The 23,484-nt window shown below is 38.8% G+C and overlaps 1 protein-coding gene across 3 annotated transcripts in view; it reads left to right on the forward strand.

Annotated features, from left to right (window-relative positions):
* CCNY (cyclin Y) overlaps nt 1-23,484 on the forward strand; it is a 130,718-nt gene that overhangs the window by 99,051 nt on the left and 8,183 nt on the right. For all 3 annotated transcript variants that reach the window (XM_049798473.1, XM_049798475.1, XM_049798474.1), the window contains 4 exons: nt 3,373-3,430; nt 3,531-3,650; nt 17,537-17,703; nt 22,344-22,506. In XM_049798473.1, coding sequence (XP_049654430.1) covers nt 3,373-3,430; nt 3,531-3,650; nt 17,537-17,703; nt 22,344-22,506 — 508 coding nt within the window. The remainder of the gene's footprint in view (nt 1-3,372; nt 3,431-3,530; nt 3,651-17,536; nt 17,704-22,343; nt 22,507-23,484) is intronic.

Raw genomic sequence — 23,484 nt, forward strand, 5'->3', positions numbered from 1 at the left:
GCCAAGTTGATTGAAATTGAATAGAAAATAGCTTCTCTAGAAAGTAACTTGGTACATAAATTAGCTTTCTTCATGCTGAATTGTGCTTTTGTATCTTAAATTCCCCTGTCCTCATGATATGTCACAGTATCATAAAATAGTATTTCCTGACATTTCTAAGGAGAGATTGTATAAATACTTTAAGTGACTTTTGTGTCCATGGCTTTTCAATGTGTCTTTTTCAGAGAACTTGGTTTAGGTCTTGATCTAACAGGCCACTTACATGTTTTTTTTTTTCTTCTGGACTGTAAGAAGTCCAACTAGAACAAAAGGAATCACTCCTAAGTTTAAAGTTAAGCTGATACGTCATTCGGGACCATGTTTCAGGTCACTGGAACCCATCACACTTCTTGAAACAAGGCTGACATCTAAAGAGAAACCTTCAGAAGTGCACAAGGGCAGAAATGCTTAGGGCTTGATCCCTGCTGAAAGCTCTTAGAAGATTTTCCAAGACGTCAGTGGGCCTTGGACTGAAATATGGCAATATGTAAAGCAAAAGTTGGAGTGGAATCTTCTTGCAAACTTTTAATCTCATTTCCCAGAAAAAGAGGCGTTAGTGATAGTGCTTGGATTACTTGTTTATCCATCTGTGGTTCCTTTTTCCCCCTTTTCTCCATCGTCCCTGGGTTAGTTTGGTTAACTAGTCAATTTTTACTGTGCTTGACTAAAGAACAGAGATCTCAAAGATAATCAGACTCTAAAGTTTTGTGGAAATAAGTTATTCTTAAGTGCTCTCTTAAGTGTCACGCCAGCCGAGTAAAAGGCTCAGGAGAATGGGGCACATTCAGGACTACAGAGGGTGAGAAACTTCAGTAAGAGCTCACAGTTGAGCTGGAGGAATCCAGAGCCAAAGTACACCAGACTTGCTTTGTGCCGATTGTCACGGAGCTGATTTCTGTTCGCAGTAAAATATGCCCATTCGTGGTTTTACAGCACTTGATGCAAATTTGACCTACAAGTAGTAGGCAGAGAGGCTAAAACTTCATAAAATAAATCCCATGTCAGCATCTTGAAAACAAATGCATTCTGAATGTTATCTTCTTGGGAAACTTGCTATCTGTCCTTTCCCTTTTGGGATGGGGAGGTGATTTATTCAGGATGAACTGGTTGCTGCTTCTCCCCGCGGAAGCCGCCCGGGGGGTGCGTGCTGTGAACGTGCCCTCTGCCGTGCCCGGGACAGATGGTCTCAGCAGTGATGCCGGAGCAGGCTTGCGTACGTCAATTAACGACTCTGAAATGAAGGATGTGAAACGACTGTTCTGTCTTTGGTCGTCTCTGATTTAGGAACGGAGGGACAACGTGGTAATGGCATTCAGTTGTACTTGCTGCTGAAACGGCAATAGCAAAACATATGTTCTGTTTCCTGGCATTATAGGCGAAAAGGAAGTTGTTGATGTCTGTGGCAGATTTTAATTCATTATGAGGGGTGGGGAGTAAGAAACTGCTGTAACTCTTATGTAGAGTCAAGGTTGGTTTTGACAGAAAACGAATCAAGCATCTGCTTTGCCAGAGAAGAATTCAGACAGTATTTAGTTGTTCTTTTTCTCCTGGAGAGTAGACTTAAAACTAAATTACTTCCTAATATTCCAAACTCTCACCAGTCCCAGTTTTTTGAGAAACTCTACATGAAATAGAATATTCCTTCATATGTTTCCCACATTTCATTTGATTGTAACATTCTAGTTATCATTCCTTCTTTTCCCAGTGCCCCCCATCATTGTTATATTGATTGGCTTTCTGCAGCTTTTGTTGTGCTTACTTGTTCAACAAGTGGTGAAAGACTACACGTTTGGAGGAATGCATAACAGTTGGTGAATTTGGTAAATAAATAAATTTGGTAAATAAATAAACAAAATAAAATAAACCCCAACAAACTAACAATGAAAAATGCTTAGATCAGTTAGTAGATTGTTCATTTTTGAAAGATAACAATGTGAATTTGTTCTAGTGAAGACAAAAACCTCTCAACTCTTTTGTTTTTTGTTTGGTTTTTTTTGGTGTAGTAGGTTTTTTGAGGGCAATCGAATGTGCCTTCATACCATGCAGCAGCTACAGCATGAAGAAATAAAATAGGAAATTCCTTCTTTCTCTCTTCTCATTGTGAAGGTCCACAGTTTACTGTAGCACATCAATGATTCCAGTGAGACTACTTCTGCATTAAGATACTAGACTTTTTAGGTAGGGGTAAAAGAGTCTGGCCTAAAATCCTTGCTTATTAGGAATTTTCTAGTAATTATTTCAGTCTGGTTTTTTGTATTAATTTAGGTACTCCTTTTTTTTAAAAAAAAAAAAAAAAGTGTTTATTTCCAGTGTTAGCAGACTTTATAGCAGAAAAAACGTCATCTTCAGATGTTGAGTTTTAAATGTTAGCTGCTAATAAGTACGTTTTGTAGACGTGAATCCACTGTGAAACTCATGCTTGCATGCTCTGAGAGACACGTACGGTTGAGTAAAGATAGAAAACGTATTCAGTGGTTTCTCTCTTAAGAACTCTATGACCAGAGTACCAGGGACGCTATAAATAAAGATGGAATTGTAATAAGTAGGTCACATGGATGCATCTGTCCAGAAAGTGTCCAGTTCTAACTGGTACTGTTATACCACTTGCTTTTGTGATTGTTAGTGTTCCCGCCAAGATTACACACAGCAAAAATCTTATATTGCATGCTGGATGTTAGGCTTGTGAAATTGCATCAACTTGCATGCTGATCTTGAGCAACAAGGATCTGAGAGAGAAATAGCAAATAAAACCAATGAATAGGAATATTATTTTGTCTGAATTCTTTGTTGTATGTACTCCGTTTTACTTACAGAAATCATTAGTAGGCTAGGGCTTTCCAAATAAATAAAAAGTGAATTATGTATGTATTAACTGAAGGATAACTAAAAATAGCGTTGCATATCTGTAAATGTTCATGATGTTGTCAGTAAAGGAGGAGGAGGAATTAGGAGACTGCAAGGATTAACATCATGAAGTTAAGAAAAGGAGAGTCCTCAGAAGTTCATGCTCTCAGAAAAGGCCTGATTTTATTATAAGTTTATAGTAGTACTTCTTAGGCTGTGAAGAAGCCTTACAGTAGAGAGCACAAAAGCCGTGTATCTTGGACATTGAAAGCTGAAAATTTTAGCATACTTTGTAATACAGATTTCATGTTACACGTGAACCTTATGGCAGAATAGGTCCAACTCCTGTTTGAAAATCACATTTCTGCAGTGTTTCTAAGCACCCCACAGCATGAGGAGTATTGAGTTTTAACAATACACTTGTGTCTATGAGAGCTGCATGCTGTCATGTTCAGGTAATGACGCTACTTTGGTTTTAATGCTTTTTAGGGACACAGACGGAAGAATGCTCTTAGATATTTTTGATGAAAACCTTCATCCCCTTTCGGTAAGTTCATCTGCCTCTTCTTCCCTTTCATGTGAACTGTCTTTCTTTCTGTCTGCTTCGTTTTGTTTCAGTCACCTATTTGGAAGTATTTCTTCCTTAGAAATCCGAAGTGCCACCAGACTATGACAAACATGACCCAGAGCAGAAACAGATTTACCGCTTTGTTCGGACGTTGTTCAGTGCTGCTCAACTGACTGCTGAATGTGCCATTGTCACCCTGGTGAGTGTCTGAGAGATGACATCAACCATCTGACAGACCCAGTTCTGTTCTCAAAGCTTGGCTTGGTATGATTTAATAAATCTAGGTGCTACCGGGGATTTTTTTTCTCACCATGGAGACCAAGGAAGTTTCTTGATGGGAAGAGATACTACGGTTCATTTTCTTGGGGAGACTAAATGATGGAAGAAGAGATTGGGTAACGTGCGGCACAAAAGCCGGGGTTACGTCTTGCCCTCACAGAGTGATAATGTTACAGGCTACCAAGGAGACTAATAGAAAATGCAGGTGGCATAAGTGGTCTGAACAGGAGGGAATGTTAAAAGCAGAAAGGCTTCCACTTTTGGGGGGTTTGCTGTGTATCATTGTAGCTCCCAGCAGAGACTCGGGAACAGCTGTAGGTAATTTGATAGCGCTAATAAGAAGTGACAGGCACATGAAGGATTCGGTGAGTGACTGGGACATGTTGGTGATGGCTTTTTTTTACTTGCACTGTACTTGTCTTTCAGGCCCACATCATAGGATTGAACAATTGTACTCAAGGCTGAAGTTTAGCTACTTAAAAATAGTATGACACAAAAGAAGGTTCAGATTTTCAGCTGGTGTGGATCAGCATAGCAATGTGGATTAAAGGAGCTAAAGTAATCTCCACCAGCTGAGAATTTCTTAATTTTCCTGAAGTTTTTATCCTGCCAACTCTGACAAGCCTCTTCACTTTCAGGCACGATTTTGGCCATGTTCTGGACTCAGAGATTTTAAAAGAACAAAATGTTTTTTTACCACTACAACATGTGGTTTCATAACAGCTTTGTTATGCACTTTAGATGGAAGAAGGGGAAATTGGAGAAGGTGGATTTTGAAGCCCAGACCTACTCATTTCCTCTGTTAATCTCTCTGCCTTAGCTTCTAAGATTAGTTGGCAGGCTTTTCTCCTTCGGACAGTCAGAATGAATTGCACTAGCCAGTACAGAACAGGAATATGAGAGAAATAGGGCAAGAAACACCCTGCAGTGCTCCACCCTTACATTTTAAACTCTCTACCTAGTTACTTGACCCAGCCATTACTTGTTTTCTGAAATGACATTTTGTCTGTCTCTTTTACATAATTGCACTAAGTACTTGTCCTTCTCCCTTTTCTTCCTAAGTGTTTTCTGCTGGAGGCAAGATATGTTGTGTGAATCAGTATGTTCTTCTGTAATTTAATTAATCTACTGTCAAATACAGTGGAACCTTGTTGTAGTTATCTGTTGTTTGATCTTAGGTTATTTGATCAATGAGGACACTGTTTAGTAGAAAGGAAGAGGGCTTTTTTTTTTAATAACAATATCTTCCTGTTATTGCAATGCATTCCAATAAGTTCTTCCGCACAAATCTTGGTCACCCAGGCATAAATTTCAAAATCTTTCATTTGTAACTACTTCCTTGCCTCTTCTGGTTCTCATGTAATTTCTCTGCAAGTAACTCTTTTGATGCGATCTGCAATGAAGTATAAATGTTTTTAACTCATTTGTTATATTTCAGAGGCAGTTTCCATAGTTGTTAGTGCTTGAAAACTTAGGTGGCTTGGGTTTTTTACCCCACACAATGGTAACAGATGAACTGTTTTATAGCCTAGTTCTCAAAGCTGTGCAGATGTTTGCGGACAGATTTGGTGCGGGTGATCAGTGTTACTGTTCTGCTGTTCTTGCCCATGTTTTCAGGATAATAGCACCTGCCTGACCCCTCTTTCCAGAAAGCTTCAGAGTTTTTGGATAAATAAGTGTTTTACAAGTATGAAATGCTGCTGCTGCTGTTCTCAGTTTCCTCTGTACTTCTAGATCCCATTTCTTTATTTCTTAGTGTCATCACGAGGGGCCCCAGAGACAGATCGTGTTGTTTCTGAAACGTTCAAATGTGGAGATTAATCTGTTAAAAAGCAATCAACCCTTCCCCCCTCCCCACACTCCTGAAATCTTGACAGTGTTGATATTGCTATTTATGAGCCCTCCAAGTGCTTTCAATTTTGATATCCTGTCTGGAGAAGAAGAGAGCAGCGTTCCCTGCTGGAGCTTATGTTTTGCCATAGTCTGGCTGTCCATCAGAGAGCAATCTGATAGCCCTGTCTGCCACTTGTTCCTCCTGGGAGGGTTGCCAGAAGGCACGAAGTAGATCTCTGGAGATCACAGTACATTTTGAGCAAGATGCTACAACTATTATCTTTCTTTCACTCACTCTAATTATTTGTAAACAGTCCTAACCACCTCTTTTTACTGCCCAAGTTATTAACATAGTCTAAGGTGTGTAGTTGAATGCACTCGCTGTTTGTCTTTTTACATGCCATTAGCCAGGTAGAAGCAGCGGTTACAATTGGTTATATAGCAGTCTGTATGTTCAGCACAGGAGCTAAGTAAATGTGAAACTCCAGACTGTTAGATAAGCTAGTCTCCAGCAAAAGGCCGGCATTGTGTTGCTTCAAGCACTTAATTAAAATATTTCAATTAAAGGCTCCACTATTACAGCAAAACCAATTTATAATTAAACAAAAAATTTAATTTTCACACAGCCTCTAGAGCTGCCAAGAGATTTCCCATACTGATACGTGAAAAATTAAAATCTCTGGTTGAAACAATTAAATACTAATTCACAATATTTATTTATAAAATAATACCGTAAGAATAAAATTAGTTTTAAGAATTGTGTTGCTAATTTAAAGTCTTGCAAATAATGTTTTTGTCCCAGTGAACAGCTGAACTATACTCTGTGACCTGCCTTTGTGAGAAGAATAATACATGTGCTTCTCCCTTGACCCAGAGTATTCCCACCCTTGCTAAAACTGAGAAGTGCCTGCCTCATCTTCACTGTCTCCTCAAGCACAGAGGTGGCAAGTTGTACTTATGTTAATCTACTAATTGGATAGCAAATAGAAATGTGAACAGGAGCATTATCCATACCAACAGGAAAAAAATACAGTGTTTGCATGTCATGAGAATTAAATATTTATGCATTGTTCTTTTGTTCTGTAAAAACAATCCTATTAACTAGACCTGAAGAGGAGAATGTTCCAAGTTTTCTGCTTTGCCTTGGCATGACTTTCTGGATTTTCTGCAAATAGGCCAAATCTAAGGCTCTTAATATACTTCTGTGTCCATAGTAGTTTCAGAGAGGATACATTTTGCTTTTGCAAATAGGCAAATATGCTAGGTCTATGCTATAGACTGATCAGATACGGTGATATGTAAATACATACAATACATGAGCTGACTTATTTCTGTGATGTTCAGATGGGCATGCTTTTGAAATATGTTACAAAGTTCATACTGTGGCTGAGAGGATTTGATACTGGGAAATTTGAAATTTGAAATACGTAAGAATAAATTCTCCTTATGAAAAACAGGGATTTAATTAATCCAGCCAGATGTTCCTGAGTTCTTATTGTACTCTTCACCAACTAGGTAGAGAGAGAATATTCTTGAACTGTGTTGTGAAAATTGTAGTTATTTGAGGAGAATTTTTTTTTTCTGTGTGTTTGGAGGAGGTGAGAAACCTTTTAATTGATTTCCTTCCACGGGGATATTTTTACTTTTAAATGCTGATAAAATACCTTTTTTCTCTTTTCATATTTCAATTGAAGTATCAAAAATCTGATACTTGTTTAAAAGAAAACAAAAACACAAAAGAAAGTGATCAGAGTCCGTAGAGACACTTGAGCTGCAGCAGAGGTCCTTTTCAGCTGGCCCAGTATAACGACTGATCCTTATGCGGCTAATAGAAGATGCAGGCTCCTCCAAAGACCTCGGAGTACAAAGCAAAGTACTGTTTATTGCCTGGTTTGAGGCTGTCACTTACCATCCAGTGAACGTAAGGGATCGTGAGTGTGGTCGGGTGAACAAGGCAAAGCATGGAAGCTGGGCTCCACCTCGTGCAAGAAACCCATGAGAGGAGTTGTCTGTATCCAATATTGTTGGTGTCTACCTTTGTCGTGGGCTTCAAGCGTTCCCTGGAAGATGGCCGAAGCCCACCGCTTTGCCACAGCTGAAGAAGGTCTCCCAGGCGCAGAGGGGAGGTCTCTCCACCCGTGCTGTGGATCCCGAGCCCCTGGGTAGCTGACCGTGTGTCAGGGTACACTCTGGAGGAGGCCAAGAGGAACAGGGCCTTCGTACTGGCGGGAGCAGAAGACTCAGATTCTGGTCCCTGGTTTTAGGGCTATTCTCATCTTTTGACTGCAGTCTTAACATACAACACGTGAATGAGTATCGTTTAATACTCGTACGTCTCTCAGTCAAGTCTTGCTTTAGGCCTGCTGGGATGTACGCTTCGTAAAAAGAGAACATTCAAGCTGGGGGTTGGGAGGGAATTTTTTTTAAATCCCCAAGAGAAGAGGACATTCAGTCAAAGAATGAGTGTCTGTTTCCTGATGCATCTCTAAGGGCTTCTGCGTGGGCAAGGAATGAATACTGATCCCAGTTTTAGACTGGAAAGTCGATGTTGCCTAACAGTGTGAGGGCGTTTTATGTGTATTACAGATCTTTGGCTTAAAATGAGTAAATTAGGGGGCAAACCTGGGGATGTGTGACTTTTCTCTCAGTTCCATTAGTGCTTCTTATAAATATCTACAACGGTACTTTGCAGTTGTTCACGTTTTCAGAGTTTTGTGACTGCGTTTGTTATTCTTTTTCAACATTTGGTCTCACAAATAAAAATTGGGTGAGTTTGCAAGGACCATGGTGATGTGATGTCCTTTTCCACCAAGTGGATGGCACCAGACCTTTATGGAACATTTCAAATGCCCAGCTGGGCAATTGCAAAGCATAGTTATTTCTGGAGAGTCGTGGTAGGGAACTGGCTGATTGCTTGGAACAGAGCATATGGCAATTTAGTGATTGGATTAGAGCCGTAATTTGTCTATATGGGACCCACTAGTGATTATATTTTTTTCCATACAAATATTGTTTTAGTTTCAAGGCATTGTGACACACTGAAGTTTTCTTGTTAAAGAGAGAGAACTGTGATGTGTGGGGATGGAAACTGTCTTCGTTAGTTATTCTGTGCTCCTGCAATTTATAATGTGGGTTACGTAGTGAGTTCATATGGAGTTTAAATGGGAGAGGGAGGGAATGAGGTTTTTAGAAATACATGTTCATTTGTAGATTCTAAATTATGGTAATTAAAATACCAAAAACATAGTTTCCTTTCTGTTAGTGTAAGTCAAGTGAGAAATAATTAAAGCTACTAGAGTTTTCTTGGTAAAATAGAATTTGACACAAAGCAATATAAAAACGGCATGAGAAAAGATAATGCTTTGCTTTTGCTGCTGCTCCAAATTCAGAATTATTCTAGTAATGTCAGTGACATTCCTCAGTGATTGCCTGTTTCTTTAGTGTGCTGAGACTCCCACTCAGCCTCCTTGGAGGCAGTGCACAACTTCTGACCTCTTCATGTTGCACCACAGGAAACTCTAGTGCTGCAGACAGATATAATCACAGAATAATTTAGGTTGGAAGGGACCTCTGGAGGTCACGTCTGGTCTGGACTCTTCTCAAAGCACGGTCCGCTGGATCAGGCTGATCAAGGCCTGACCAGGTGAGTTCTGAGTTTCTCCGAGGATGGAAATTTCATAACCTCCATAGAAAACCTGCTCCATTTAAAAAAAGAACTAGAGTATTTTGGGTGCTTAGACTGCAACTCCAGCTTGATAAGAAGTGTCAGTGGAGTATTGGAAGTTAATGTTGAACAGCTTCAAAATGAAGTAAAAAAGAGAAACAAAACTTCTATAAGAAGCCATAGTAAGATTTTAATACAATTTGAGTGTTCTTTTGGATTATGAAATATTGAAATGAAATTATTTGACACTTTCATATTTGGTATATATCCTCCTGAAGGGGGAAAAAAGAAAGAAGAAATAAACCTCCTCTGGTATTTTAACTTTTCTTTCTACTTATGGGTATTATATAATATACAAAGTATGCTACAACGTCCTCTGAGATGGAAAAAATGAGATGCTGTTTTGCACTAATTAAAACTGAACTCTTCAGTGCTGTCTGTGGTTTCCTGTTTCTTTGAACAGATTTATGTTCTGTTGATTGGGATGTTGTGTAACCAATTCTCTGCTCTCCAGGATCATGGGGAGCAGGACATCCTCGATAACTGGGACAACATTGGATGCTGTGGTTATTATCAGGCACTCGGGAAGTCCAGGGTAGATTCACCCAACTGCAAATAATCACCCCAGGGATTAGTTCTGGCTCAGCAGTGGCCCTGATGGAGCAGCACTGCTGGAGCTTGGATGCTATTGCTGATCCTGTTAGTTTGTGCCATGCTACAGTTCTGTCTGGATAAAAAAAAGCTCCCCAGGACTAGCGGTGGTAATGGATGGCTAAATGCTTCTCCACTGTGCTATTACAAGTCCAAGTCCTGAGAGTTAAGATCAGAGGCATCCAAACTAGGCCAGCATGGAGTCATTTTGGGTCTGGCAGATTTATGAGCTCGAGATATGTGCTGAAACAAATCAGTTCTGTACCTCTGCTGGACCTGAAATGGCTTTGGAAGCCATTTAACTACATTCCTGTGGTGCTGTATCTAAGCTAATGAACCTCTGTAGAGTTCATTGAACTCGAAGCCAATTTAGGATTATCTATACCCACGGAATGGTAATTTTATTTAATTAATAGAATTAAATTCTTTTTAATTCAGATAAATCTTAACAAAGGAAAATCACCCAATTGGTTTTGTTTATGATTAAATAATTTGCTGATACTCCAAGTGTAAAGGTCAATCATTGCAAAATATTGGTGCGAGTCTGTGGAATGAGGTGGAAAATGATAATCCAATATTGCTCTTCTGAAATCTTAACTCTGTGCAGTGTATCTTCTAATGTGTGCTCAAGTTATTAAAATGTCCCCAGTGAGGTGCAAGTGTTATCCATCAAAGCTGGTTAGACTGGCAATCATGTAAAACCATGTGGTTCATTCCCAAACAGAGTCTGATACCTCCATTATTAGCCTACTGAGGTGTTGAGTTTGTAAGTAAAAACGTAATGATGGACCAATGTTCATTGTTATTTTCCAGACCAGAATTGCATTTTCATTTCAGCTAGGAATTGAATTACGTTACAAATGAGTTTTGAAGATTGTAGCGTTGTTGGTATTAAGCCTGAGTTATACTTGTTCTTTGCAAGCTGGGAAAAATTCACAATGATATGTTGTTTGAAGCCACTGAGAGTTTCTGCTAATGTCACATCAGTAACTTTATTTAAGACTATTGAAATAGTCCTGTTATCGTTCTGTAAAAAAATCTAAAAACATACAGTCATAGAACTAAGTGGGTAATGATATTTGTGATGAAGATGGCTCTTGGAAGCTATTAAAGTGTTTGAGGAGAACTAGGTGTTGAATTAAGGCAGAATAAATCTGTTGTCTTTCTGGAATTCAACTTCCGAATGTTTAGTAGAGAAGTGCTCAAAAGTTTTGCCACAAAAGCTTACTTTCAGAAGAGGCACTGCAAAGGATGAATTTAATTGAAAAGTAACGTTGGTATAACAGCTTCAATTTGTTTTAAGCTTTAGTTCCATTCTTAAGCATGGATACAGCTGTTAAAAGTGGGTGGAGGCAAATCATGGCATTTATTTTAATTTATGTCTTCTAGATACTAAAAGCTCATTTTACCTTTTATTAGTTCTGTTTCTATAAAGGAAGGCCTGCTGAAATAATGCAGAGGAGATGAGTTTTTTCAGACTTCTGTTTAAAAAAACAAACAAAAAGCGTTTCTCATATTGTTTCTTCTGCATTTTTTGATCTTTTGACATAGAAGTAAATTTCTTCCAGCATTCTGGGATGCGAGTTACAATATTCTTTTCTACAATGAGCTTTTAAAATTCAGCTTTATAATATGACTTTGCAGCAGCTAGTCCTAAAAAACATGTAGAAATTGCTCTGCTTTTGAAAATTAAGCCAGTGAAATTCATTGCAACGCACAAATATACTGAACCGCATAGAACGCAGTCTGATACAAACCCCGTATTTAAGAAAATGACCTGTGTTTAAGACACTGGTCAATGTATAGGCATAATTGCATACAAACGGCAGTTCAATATGTCACACTTACCATTACAGGGTCAACATTTTCAGTGATGTATTTTATTTTCTATTTTTTTAAATGAGGTGGAGCATGCCTGCCTGCGTGTGGGAAGACTCACTTGCCTTTGCCAGCAAAAGCAGGTGGTGTTCTCCCACCAGCCACGAGTTTGTTTGGGATGAGTAGCATAGTCACTAACTACCCACCAGCCTTCTTCAAACGGGCTGAGAGCCACCTGGCCCTTCTCCAAAAGTCTGTACTGATTCAGCACATCTTTGCAGCAGCCAGAAGCGTCCCCCTTCAGTAGTGTAGGCTGCCGAGTGCATGGCAGACTCTGCCTCTCCTTTTTACTCTGATGTCCCATCAAAGTCAAAATCTTGGTCCTTGGGCTGTTACCATGGCCTAGGCCTAATATATTGAAATGCTCTGAGACGAAAACAGTGGTCAAGAGCTCTATTTGTGAGGAATAATGAACTTTCTCACATTTGCATAGGAGACAGAGCTCACTTGGCTCTCTGTATACTGCTGTTAGGAGGATGCTCTACATCAGTAGGGCAAGAGCTCAGGTATGTACCACCCTAAATTTCACAATCTGCAGTCACCTGGTTCTCTCCAAATTAGAGCTAGAGAGAGCGAGCTAGAACAAAGACTCTGTGTGTGACTGAGTGGCCTTGATTGAAAGTTGAAGAGTTACACTAAAGTGACAGCATAGGCGTGTTTTTGGGTGACAAGTCCTAGATTACAGTGAATTTCCACATTAGCTGAGTACCTCGAGAAACTTTTACAGATGTTTGCTGCAAGAAGTCATCTTGTTCTTCTTCTGTCTTCTCTTACTTGCACACATACACTTAAAACCCAAGACTGAGTCAGGGAGGCCACAGCAAGTGAACAAACAACATGGTCTCTTTTAAGGCATTTTCAAGAAGGGAGCAAGAAGCCACATTAAGCACCTTTCTCCTGGCCAAGGTATTTATCATCTTCAGTTTTATCAGAAGATGATACAGAGCCTCACTCCAACAAACCTTATGTCTGGAATTAAGCCCAAGTTATCACCGAGGAGTGATTGATTATTCATGTCCTTCAACATGCTATTGGAAGATACTCACATATGGTAATGAAGGTAGTATAAGAATAGTGTCTTTATCAAGCTTCTATTTAATTTTTAAAGCTGATTTCTCAAGTATCTGCTGGTTGGAAGGTACTAGTAAGTTTATGCTCCCTTTTTACTTAGACGTAAATTCATCTACTCAAGGTATAAGTTCATCTGTCATGAATTATTCTCTTCTGTGTCTTTCCTTGCAATATCATTCTTATCTGTTCTTATCAATTTACTTTTTCTTCTCTGAACACGTTTGCATTTGAGCCCACAACAGAATCCTTACTTGCTTTTCTTTTTTGTTTCTTTTTTTCTCTCTAAGCTAGAGCTGCACATAAGAAAGGGTACTATTTCCTGATTTTTGTATGCTTTGTGTATCTATAGCTGTGGAGTATTCATTCAAAGCTACTAAAACTCTGTGTGTTGGAAGTTGAAATTTAAGAGGCTTTCACTAGCAGTTGAGGGTCAAATTCAGCACTGATGTAAAGCAAATGAAGTTCATTTCGTAATTTGAGTGGCATGGTACTATGGCTTCCATACGATTTCTGCATATGAAGCTCCCTGCATTAACAAGGTGTGTTACTTTAAAGAAGTCTTCTGCTTCCCAGGGACAATTCCAGGGAATGGTGTTTGTTCATAATTCAAGGAGCAGTTTTGCTTTTTAAGTTGAACAAGTTTGTGCAATATAGCGTTTAAGGGCATTGTTTACACAGGCTGCCTGGAAAGCAAAAGGCAGCCTTTTAAATAGAACCATCAGATAGTACAAACTCTGGTGAGATCCATATGCCACCTTTTTACTGAGCTTTGTGTTTCTGTGGTTTTATAAGTATTACTGGGCCACTTAGAGGAGAGGTGAGTCCTTTGAGTCCCCACCACTCTTCCCACCTCACCCACTTAGACAGTTTTTTTCAGTTTCTGTCTTGAACCCTTGCCTTGGAGTGACCACTTGCTTATTTTTAGGGACTTAATTTTAGTTTCTCAGAGCATTTAAATGGTGCTGTTTATTTTGGACTCATACACCACTTGGAAAGCCTTCATAGGCAAAACTCCCAATACCAAATTTTATACATCAAAATCTTTCAGAGTGATGCTCTAACTAAAAAGTCAAAACTCTGTTTTTAATAATGGGCTTGACACATAATTTGGGATTTGTGATTTTTGTACTTAAATAGTGGTTTGCCTTCCTTATGAAGGAAAATAAATTTTTGAACAATTAGTGATATTTTGTTTTACAGTATTATAAGATAATGTTACGGTTTTCTTCAGCTTTAGAATGGCAGATGGGCAAATCATAGCTAAAGAAGAAATGGTGTTTTCAGGAGCCTGGCATCTGGCCTCTCGAAAAAGTCAGCTTTAGTTTTATGATATCTTGCTACCTATACCTTTCTTATTTTTTAAGAAAAAACCTGAAAAATCAATGGTTTTATCTGAAGGTCTCATGCTGTAAATATTCTGACTTTACAGCTGAGTATAAGTTTGTTTTCACAGAGATTTTTTAATGTTTATTATGCCTGTCTTTTTGTGCCTAATGACGTAGATTGAGTTCAACAAGGTGTCTAAAACAAGATTAAGGTCAATTCTCCATTAACACAAGAAAAATAGAGAACCCTTTGGGGAGCGAGAAAGCCAAAGGTCTTTTTACTGAGACTTTTTTTTTTTTATTTAACGAGTCTGTAATATCCAACATACTGTAACTATTCAGACTCTTTGAGTATTCTATAATTTAAAAAATTCATTGAAACCATTTTGGCATTGGTAGTATCAATGAGATGGTGCTTTTCCAAATAAGATTTCTATTCATCTACAATTTTGTCTGTACTCTCCTCCTACAAGTTAGTTGTTACTTGTTTAAAGTTAGTCCAGTATTTATTTGAAGGTAAGATATCCCCAAAACTTGGGATAAATATTTACTAAATGTTTTGTGGGTTTTGGTAGTAATCTATAAATCAGTTATAATCCCTCTTAAAAAAATGTTTTAAATGGGTAAGTAAACAGCTTCAACATTATTTTAAAACATATATATCTTAAAGGAATGTTTTCCGTTTTCTCTAGCGGCCATGTATTTCTTCTGTTAGGACAGAAGTAATTTTCATTCAGCATCTGTAGAAGAATATCTTTAGGTATTTAAAAGAAAATGCTGGTCCTTCAGAGTCTCAAGCAGTGTTCTGTTTTTATAAAATATGCAGCCTTTCAGGTAGGTATAATATTTTGCATGTATATTGTACTTTCATCAGAGTACCTCATGAAGTCTCCTGCTAGTTTCTGTCAGTCAGTGTAGACTCTTGTAAGAGTACTAGCAACCTGAATAACTACCTAATTGCTTTTTATCACAATGCAGTGAAGAGGGTTTTATAAGATCTATTACAAGATACAAGGAATAGGTTATTCTGCAGTAAATGCAAGCCTGTATTCTTACAGAGTAGCATATCAGGACTAATTGTTGGTTGCAGTAAATGTGTCTGTTTTGTCATGCTGAAGCACTTCCAGTTTCAAGTTCTGCTCCTTCGTGCACAGCAAATGGTTCCACAGGTGAGAAACGAAATTGCAGAACAAGTTGACTTCCTTCCTGCTAGTGAAGGCAGTAAAAAATTCTGTTTCTGAATCAGAGCAGAATTTACTAACTTAATAAATTACTGCATTTGATTTTCCTTAAATCATTGTCAGAAGAGTGCAGTGAAACCTGTTTGAAATAACCTCACAGTGGACTGAGAAATCTGTTGCTTGGGAGAGGTGGTCTGTTGAGAAGAGAAAATTTTGTACCTTTTACACATAAATTCATCGTAATGTGACTTAGTGACCATTACAGACACTGCAACTCGAGTTTTATTTTCTTTCAGTAAGAGTAGGAAGCAGAAAACTTACACTTTGTAGTGGCCACTTTGAACGAAAGTTGTCTAATATTGTGCGGTTTGTATTTCTTCCCATGGTTTGCTTACTCAGTATGCCATTTCTACTGCAGAGTGTGTGAAACAGTTCATTTTGTGGGCTGAATATCCATGTACATGTATTCAGATATTTTATCTTTTTTTTTCATAAAATGTATTTTTTTCTGTAAAACTTTAAATTATACAACAGCTGTCTACTGTTTTCAGTAATCTTGCTGCCAAGCTCTAATTACTTGTACATACCATAATTATGAAAATTAATGAACAAAACTATATGAAGGATGTAATCAGCCTTGATGTTATTGGTGACTCATAAAAATACATGCACTTCAAAATACATGAATTATTATTTTTTAAGTAGTAGTATTTTCTGCTAATGCTAGATCTTTCCAGAAGCACAGATCACTGAAGGTCCTCTGTGTGCTTGTAAGAGTGCATGTCTTTATAGAAAATCGCAAGTGAGCTGTTACGGGTTTTAAAGTTTTCCTCCTACGTCCCCCCTTTCCCCTTCCCCCCGAATCCTTACCAGCAGGTATCCTACATTGAATTTTGGGTATTCTTTGGGTATTATTTGATCAGGTGGTAATAAACATTAACTTAGTCAAACTGCAGGAGATTTATTATGTGTCTTCTCAGCTAGTATATAAATGGTGTAACTGTTGTGGATTGCAGAAGTATCCGGTTTTGTTCATCTCTCGTGTAAATATTCATAATTGTTGTCATTTCCCTGTTCTAACAGGGGATAGAGCAGAGGGGCACACAGATCACCCACAACCAGTATTTCTTAGAACGCGTTTTGTTTAGCAGTCTGTTATTGATGCGATTGAGCTGCTGTTACCAGTAGCAGGTAGCTATTCACACAGCATGTGGAATTATTCGCTCCTGTGGATCCCTCACGTATTCACCCATAGTTCCCTGGCTGGAGCATCAGCTTGGGGGTGGGCAACCGAGCTCTGTGTTTGGAAACAGAGGGTCACAGTGCGCGCACACACCCTCCAGCCTTCCCCAGCAGCTTTTTGGTACGTGTTCAGAAAGTCCCTCCGGGGTCCCTTGTTTCATCGGTGGCGCGTAGATAATCCTGTAGTCTTTGTAAGTAGTACCCGCCACCCTCCTGGATGAGGTCTGGGTCCTATGAGCTCCGGATGATGCTAGCCCGTGTTGGTGGCCTTGGGCAGTTGGGGCCAGACTGTGGTGTCCCCAGTTTGTCAGTTCTTGGGGGTCCAGCAGGATTACTGTTACTCATCTCCAGAGCTTACCGGTCCAGAGGAAACTGTTTTCAATTACCTTCTTAGCACATACTTTTCCTCTCTGTTCAGCTTGCTGTTTCTGTGGTAACTTCCTCCGTCCATCCTATAGGTGCCTATAGAATCTCTTTACACAGGCTCGCCAGAGGAGCCTGGCATGATGTGATGCCATATCTGATAAATGATTGCCCGTGAATTACAGCTATAGTTGTTTGTGTGATAGCTAGTAATTATTATTGGTAGTGTACCCTTGCCTTCCTTGTTAGTAATTAGCATTTTATTTATTTACATTATTATTTTAATAATTTATTTAAGCTATCATTTGAATTCATTCCAACGTGTGACTATATTACTAACAGAGATAGAAAAATAACAGGGTTTTTTTTCTGGTAATATGATCAGAAGGCAAAGGCCAACTAAAATACGAATTGTCACATCCAGTCTTGAGCTTGGTATAAAAGTATGTATTTAAACCTACAGTTTTTATCAAAGAATCTTCTTGAGAGCAGATTACTGTTGTAAAATCGCTGGAATGGATTTATGAGAATAGTTTTCTTTTTCATTTCTACTTAATAGCAAAATAGTTTCAGTTTTAATTTTAATGTGTTTCCACAGGTATATCTTGAAAGACTTTTAACTTATGCAGAGATAGATATTTGTCCAGCAAACTGGAAGCGAATTGTACTGGGTGCAATTCTGCTGGCATCCAAAGTTTGGGACGACCAGGCAGTGTGGAACGTGGATTACTGCCAGATCCTGAAAGATATCACTGTCGAAGACATGTGAGTGCAGTATGTTTATCTTTGTCAATGAATGCCAAGATCTGCATGTATGAGGGGGATGGGAAGTTCTCTCATAAATTACATAAAGTTTGTATATCTGCATTGTATCTAAACACAGTGGATGTGATAGATGGCATGAGGTCTGCTTGACAGTTGCTTACACAGAAGACATGAATTATCTTTGTTTCCCGGCTGAAGTGTATTTTACCACTGGATGTTCATGCACGGTGCTGAAAACAGACCTGCAGAATATTTAAATGTGTGACTTGACAAAAAACCCCACATCCAATGAGTCGTCATGTATTCACTTCAGCAACATTTCTTGTCGTGCTAGTTCTTCATACAGACAGTAGACTAACATGTAAGGCAGGAAAATAGTTTATTGTGATCCTAATGACCCTTAGATGATCACCCACTTATTTATTACCATTATCCAAAATCAGTGCTTTTGGGTTTTGGGGGTTTTTTCCCCTGTGTGTCCTGCTGAGTTCACTTCCAAGAAGGTAAAAATCTAGTATTTGAACTTGCAAAGAGAAATTTCCATTTTTCCACTTTTTTTATCTGATGGCATTCTTAAGAAGTGCATATTGTAACAGCATAGAGAGTTGTGGTATCTGGCTGGATACTCCTGAGTCATATTAAGAGTATATTCCAACAGTGATAAAAAGAACTGTAATAAGAATAAACGCAATTAAGATCTTAATGTTTACAAATACTAAAATGAATGCTCATTTCACTGAATAGCCTAGTGCTTTTTTTTGGTTGGTTGGTTAGCAGCTATTACATATACTGGCTGAAGTGCCTGGGGTTTGTATCTTCTATACATTCAGGGCTGAGTCACGTACCACGCGTGCTTTCTGAGGTGCCCTTACCTGAGCTGGCACGTGTGCGAGAGTGGCCCTGGAAGGGCTGTGGGTGGAACTGGTGCTGGGATGGTGCCAGGGGCTGGATGCCCTGACGGGCCACTGCGGCTCTTGCGTGCAGAGAGTGACGTTTTCAGCCTACTGGTGCACCCCTTTTTTAATAAGAACCGATAACAATAACATTATTAAAAAGATGGTTTAGTACAGTATCTGTGTGTTTCAGAGCTCTTTTAAGCAGAGCTATGTATCTGTAATGGGAAGTATAGAGACTCGTCTCTGCTTTAACTCACTTAAGTCAGGATTGCAGCCACTGAAGAGAGTTTGTTGTGGATAACCACTCTGGGAGGAGGGAAGGAGGGAGGTAGATGAGAAGAAATGTTTATACAGACAGAATGTTTTTTTGAATCTCAGTTTGCAATCTCAAAGCAGTGAAAGGCCAAGCGTTTTTGCTAAAGCAGCCCTAATTTAGTTTCTTAATAGTTTGCTGTTTGTCAGATTTATAGCAGGTCTAAAAATGATCTGCAAGGGAAAGGTTGAATGTTAGGAGTCAGCTGATTGCTTTAAATTAAGCATGCTCATGCACTGCTAGATAAGACTTATAAATTGTGAGTAGCTGTCATTGCTCAAGTATTAGAAAAGTTATCTCTAAATCTTGTATTAACAAGCAGTTTGTAATAAGGTGGGGTTTTTATCCTGAGTCAAAGTGAAAAACACAAAGCTTGCATTGCTGTTGTATGCTGTAGGTACTTTCATTAGTTTGGGGAAAACTCTTGTTTCAAAATAGAGGTGAGAAATACCACATAATGCCATTTCAGTATCTGCTTTAAAATATGTAAGCTACTTTAAGGATGGGTGATGTTACTTCTTTTCCAACATAATCCAGACAGAATGAGATTTCAAAAATCAAAGGGGGGGGGGGGGGGAGGGTAGGTGGGGCAAGAAGCTAAAATCAGGCCCTTCACATTTCTGTGTGCAATATTATTCCATGCAGAACAATTTGATAATGCTTCCTTTACTGCTTTGAGTGTTTCCTGAATGATTTTGCTAAGCTACTTCTCCCTTGATCCTTTTCTCATGCTTTCGGGCATTCAGTGGCAGTAAGGGCCTCCCTCCATTCACTCCTCCTCTAAAGCAAATCTAGGAGCTTTCAAAGTATTTCTGAAGCTGGGACACGAGCTGAAGTAGAGTGCTGAACAGCTTGAAGCAGACTGACAGGTCTGACTGTGCCGTATGACAATATTAAACAGGAATGGTTATAAATAGGAGGTTTGAAATTGCTGATTCTCAGGGCTTTTTTTGAAGGCAGGTGATGAGGCATACTGTGATGGTGTGAAAGGAAACAAAAAAAAGAGGTTATTGTTTTTGACAAACACATGTGATGGTGCTACTGTTAGAAGTTGCACTTGAGCTATATAACACCATTACTCATGTGGTGGACCTGTGCTTCCATGCTAACATCAGCCCTCTTTCTGCCCTGTACATTCCTTAAGCCAAACTGTGATGAGTCCTCATCCTCAAAAGTTTTTAGCTTCTTAACCTCTTCTTAAAGATTTTAAGGTTCTTGCAAACTGCAAACCCAGAAGTCTTTGGGGAACCTGTGCTCTCTATATGGTACTTCGTGATCTGGCTCATGGACTGTGTGTTTGGGGCTCCTTGTGAATCCTCCAGCAAAGATTTCAGTGCTTGTTGACTGGCTGTTTATATTCCTGCTGCCAGCTTTTCTAGATTTCTTTTTCCTCTTATTCCTAGTCTGGTGGATTATTTTTTTTTCTTTCTTTCTTTCTTATTTTTCAGGTAGTTGGGACAGTACAGTGTTATGAGTGTAGTTCTATGCAAGATGGGGGCTTTCATTGTTTGTATTAATAAAGAGGAAAAACTCTAGGTGAAAATCATCAACTGCTGCGAGTCATTCAGCATAAGTGTATCTTGCAAAACATCATGCAGACTTTTCAGTGTTTTATAAGTCACCATCAGTAAATTGAACTGTACCTAAAAGCTAACAGAGGACTTGGGAGGACTGAAGTGCAGTGTGTATCTGTGGTCATGTAGGTAACATTACCTTGAATTTCTGTGCGAATTTGAGGACCGGCCACAGGAAAGCATATGCTAAATCAGTCTAATGTAGATTTATAGGGGAAGGAAGGTATGGTGGTTAGTTAAATTACATTAGTTCAAATAAGAAATACCTGGGGGGTTTTTGTTCTTTCTCAGCTGTAGTTAGTCTGCTGATCTGGCCTTTAAATCTGGGAGCTAGAGAATAGTAAGAATCTGAGGCTATGTTTTTTTCTTAAATATTTCAGGATGCTCCTCAAAAGAGGTACAACCAATGTCTTTCTCCATTAAAGCAGGCTTTATATTATCCATTAACATAGACCTTTAGGCTTAGCTTGCAGAAAGTAAAATCTTGGCAGTAAAAAAGGACATTTAAAGATAATCTTCTGTATTTCTTGATAGCTGTCTTAAATGTAGGTTTTTTAATTTAGGTTTTTTAAAAGCTAGAATCTTCAACAGTGTGAATTCATGCCAAAGAGTCCGTATCCAGTTTTTAGATAGTCTTTTAATGTAAGTTAATATTTATCATTATGTAAACATAGAATTTTGGTGCAGAGAGAGTGAAGGTAAGAAAGGACAATGATTATGATAAGAGTGATGTAAGAGTAGAGTGAGAACAAGAAAAATCATTCAGTGTCGAAAAACTACTGTACCAGTACTTTTTCTTTTTATGCTCGGATCCTTCCTCTTCTATTGCCAACTGCCTGCAGATTCCCTGCACACTTAACTGCAGTCAAAATGTAACTTAAATGCAATATCGTAGTCAGTCAATACCTGCTAGGAACACAGCTGTGCAGTCCCTATACTCTTCAGCAAACATGTACATCTTTTACCACCCATTTATTCTTTTATTTCTCATATCTTGAAATCACTGTTTTGAAGATATCATATGTTCCTGCATAAGCATTATGTAGGATGTCTAGTTGCCATGCAATTTATGAATTTTTCCAGTGCTTAATTTTGTTGATTTGCTTATTTCTTAACATGCTTTTTCACGTACTGGTATAGGCAATAAAGTATTGCAATACCAAAGTTTTCATGGAGTGGGAGCTCAAGTAGGACCTCTGTTCCTATCAGGTATTTTGACAAACACATTTGGTTTAGGTGCTGAAAAACAAATGGTCACCACGGAATTTTGGTTGCACATCCTAGGGAAAAATTTCTTCATTCTGTTTGTAAAGATAAGACAGTACGCTGAAAAAGTCAGGCTTCTCATGCCTAGTTCTAAATGATTGATTATGAAAGGCTGAAGAGAGTAAATAAGTTCTCCAGTAATTTAGGTGTTAGAGGAATTTGCGGCATTTATGACAGATGTCTGACAAATTTGGGGCATGTCTGCATTTTGTGTTTGCATAGCTGTGTGTGCAGATCCACCTAGTGGAGGTACAGCAGAAACTACAAGAATTTTTTTTTTCCTGCTAGCTTTTCTTTCCCAGATCGTATTAGCTAAACTGATGAAGGTGCCCTTCCACTAGCAAAAGTTTGTGCCTGGATTTGATTGCCACTGCAGCAGCAGCCGCAAGGTGCAGCATCTTTCATATTCCTCATTGGCTCATATTCCTCATGCTGGTAGAACTTGGTAGACTAGGTCAGACCTTAGGCTTGGATAATTGCATCTAGCAAGAATGAGAAATGAACTTGGCTTATACCATTTGCAATTTAAAGTAAATTACATTCAGAATGCACAGTCTGAAATATGTTTTCACATTTATCTTCTTTCTACAGGAATGAGCTGGAACGCCAATTTCTTGAGCTGTTGCAGTTTAATATTAATGTTCCCTCCAGTGTTTATGCCAAGTATTATTTTGATCTGCGTTACCTGGCAGAAGCGAATAACCTGAGTTTTCCTTTGGAGCCCCTCAGCAGGGACAGGGCATATAAACTTGAGGTAAGACACTTTCTTTTTATATTGCTCGAGTTGAATATATAGGGGGATTTGGAACTTTTGTGTTGTTTCTTCCTTCTTCCATCTTTTCCCAAGTAATCCCCGTGAGATACTAGAATATCATGTGTCCCAATTTTCATAAGTGTTTTGTTTGTGCTTTGAGTATTCATGGATGTGGGGACAGCTTTTTGGCCCAATATGCTTCATACCTTGTCTTGCTTTCCGTTTCTTTTTCAGTTCCAGTTGTCTGAATCGGCCTTGTAAAAGTAACCCCAAGTTTTACAATGACTCTGTTCACAGTCTGGCTTTGTGTGTTAATCAGTTTCAAGAAACCAAGTGATCCACCTTAAAGGAGAGAATATTAACAAGTATTGCTGAAAATAACTATTCCATGTGCTTGTTATCTGCTACTGCTCCACTTCACGTGGATCCAAGTCTGTTATCTCCTGTGGTGTTTTTCTTAGTAATGGGAAGACAGAAATGAGCACACATCTTTAGTGAATAAGTCATGAATGCTTATGAGACCTGAATATACCATGTGCAGAAAGCACTGTGTCAGATGGTCTGGACCTGTGAAATGCAGGGCACTATGAATTCCCACAGACACAGGAGGAATTTAAAATCACCAGCCAACTGTGGGCACTCTGCAAGACTGGAATCTGTCTTTCCTGAGCTTTCTGATATGAAGTTTTTCAAATAAGGGCATTATTCCATTAGTGTGTACACATTTTGTTACTAATTTTGAAATTTGTTGTTAGATGCTAGCTGCTTTTAACATCATGGGTCTTTTAATTATATAACAGCTTTGCACTAGAAGTTGTTTGTCTGTGGGTGAGAGTCAGCTTTGCACGTTCTGAAACTCCTAGTGCTCCTGTGAAACAGGCAAGCAGTATTATACACGTTTTTGTGCACTGAAATGGTGCGTGGGAAGGTTAATTGACTTGTTTGTGACTGTAATGGGAACAGCAAGAGGTGGAGAAG

Source organism: Accipiter gentilis, chromosome 4, assembly GCF_929443795.1.
Source record: "Accipiter gentilis chromosome 4, bAccGen1.1, whole genome shotgun sequence".
NCBI classification, from domain to species: domain Eukaryota; kingdom Metazoa; phylum Chordata; class Aves; order Accipitriformes; family Accipitridae; genus Astur; species Astur gentilis.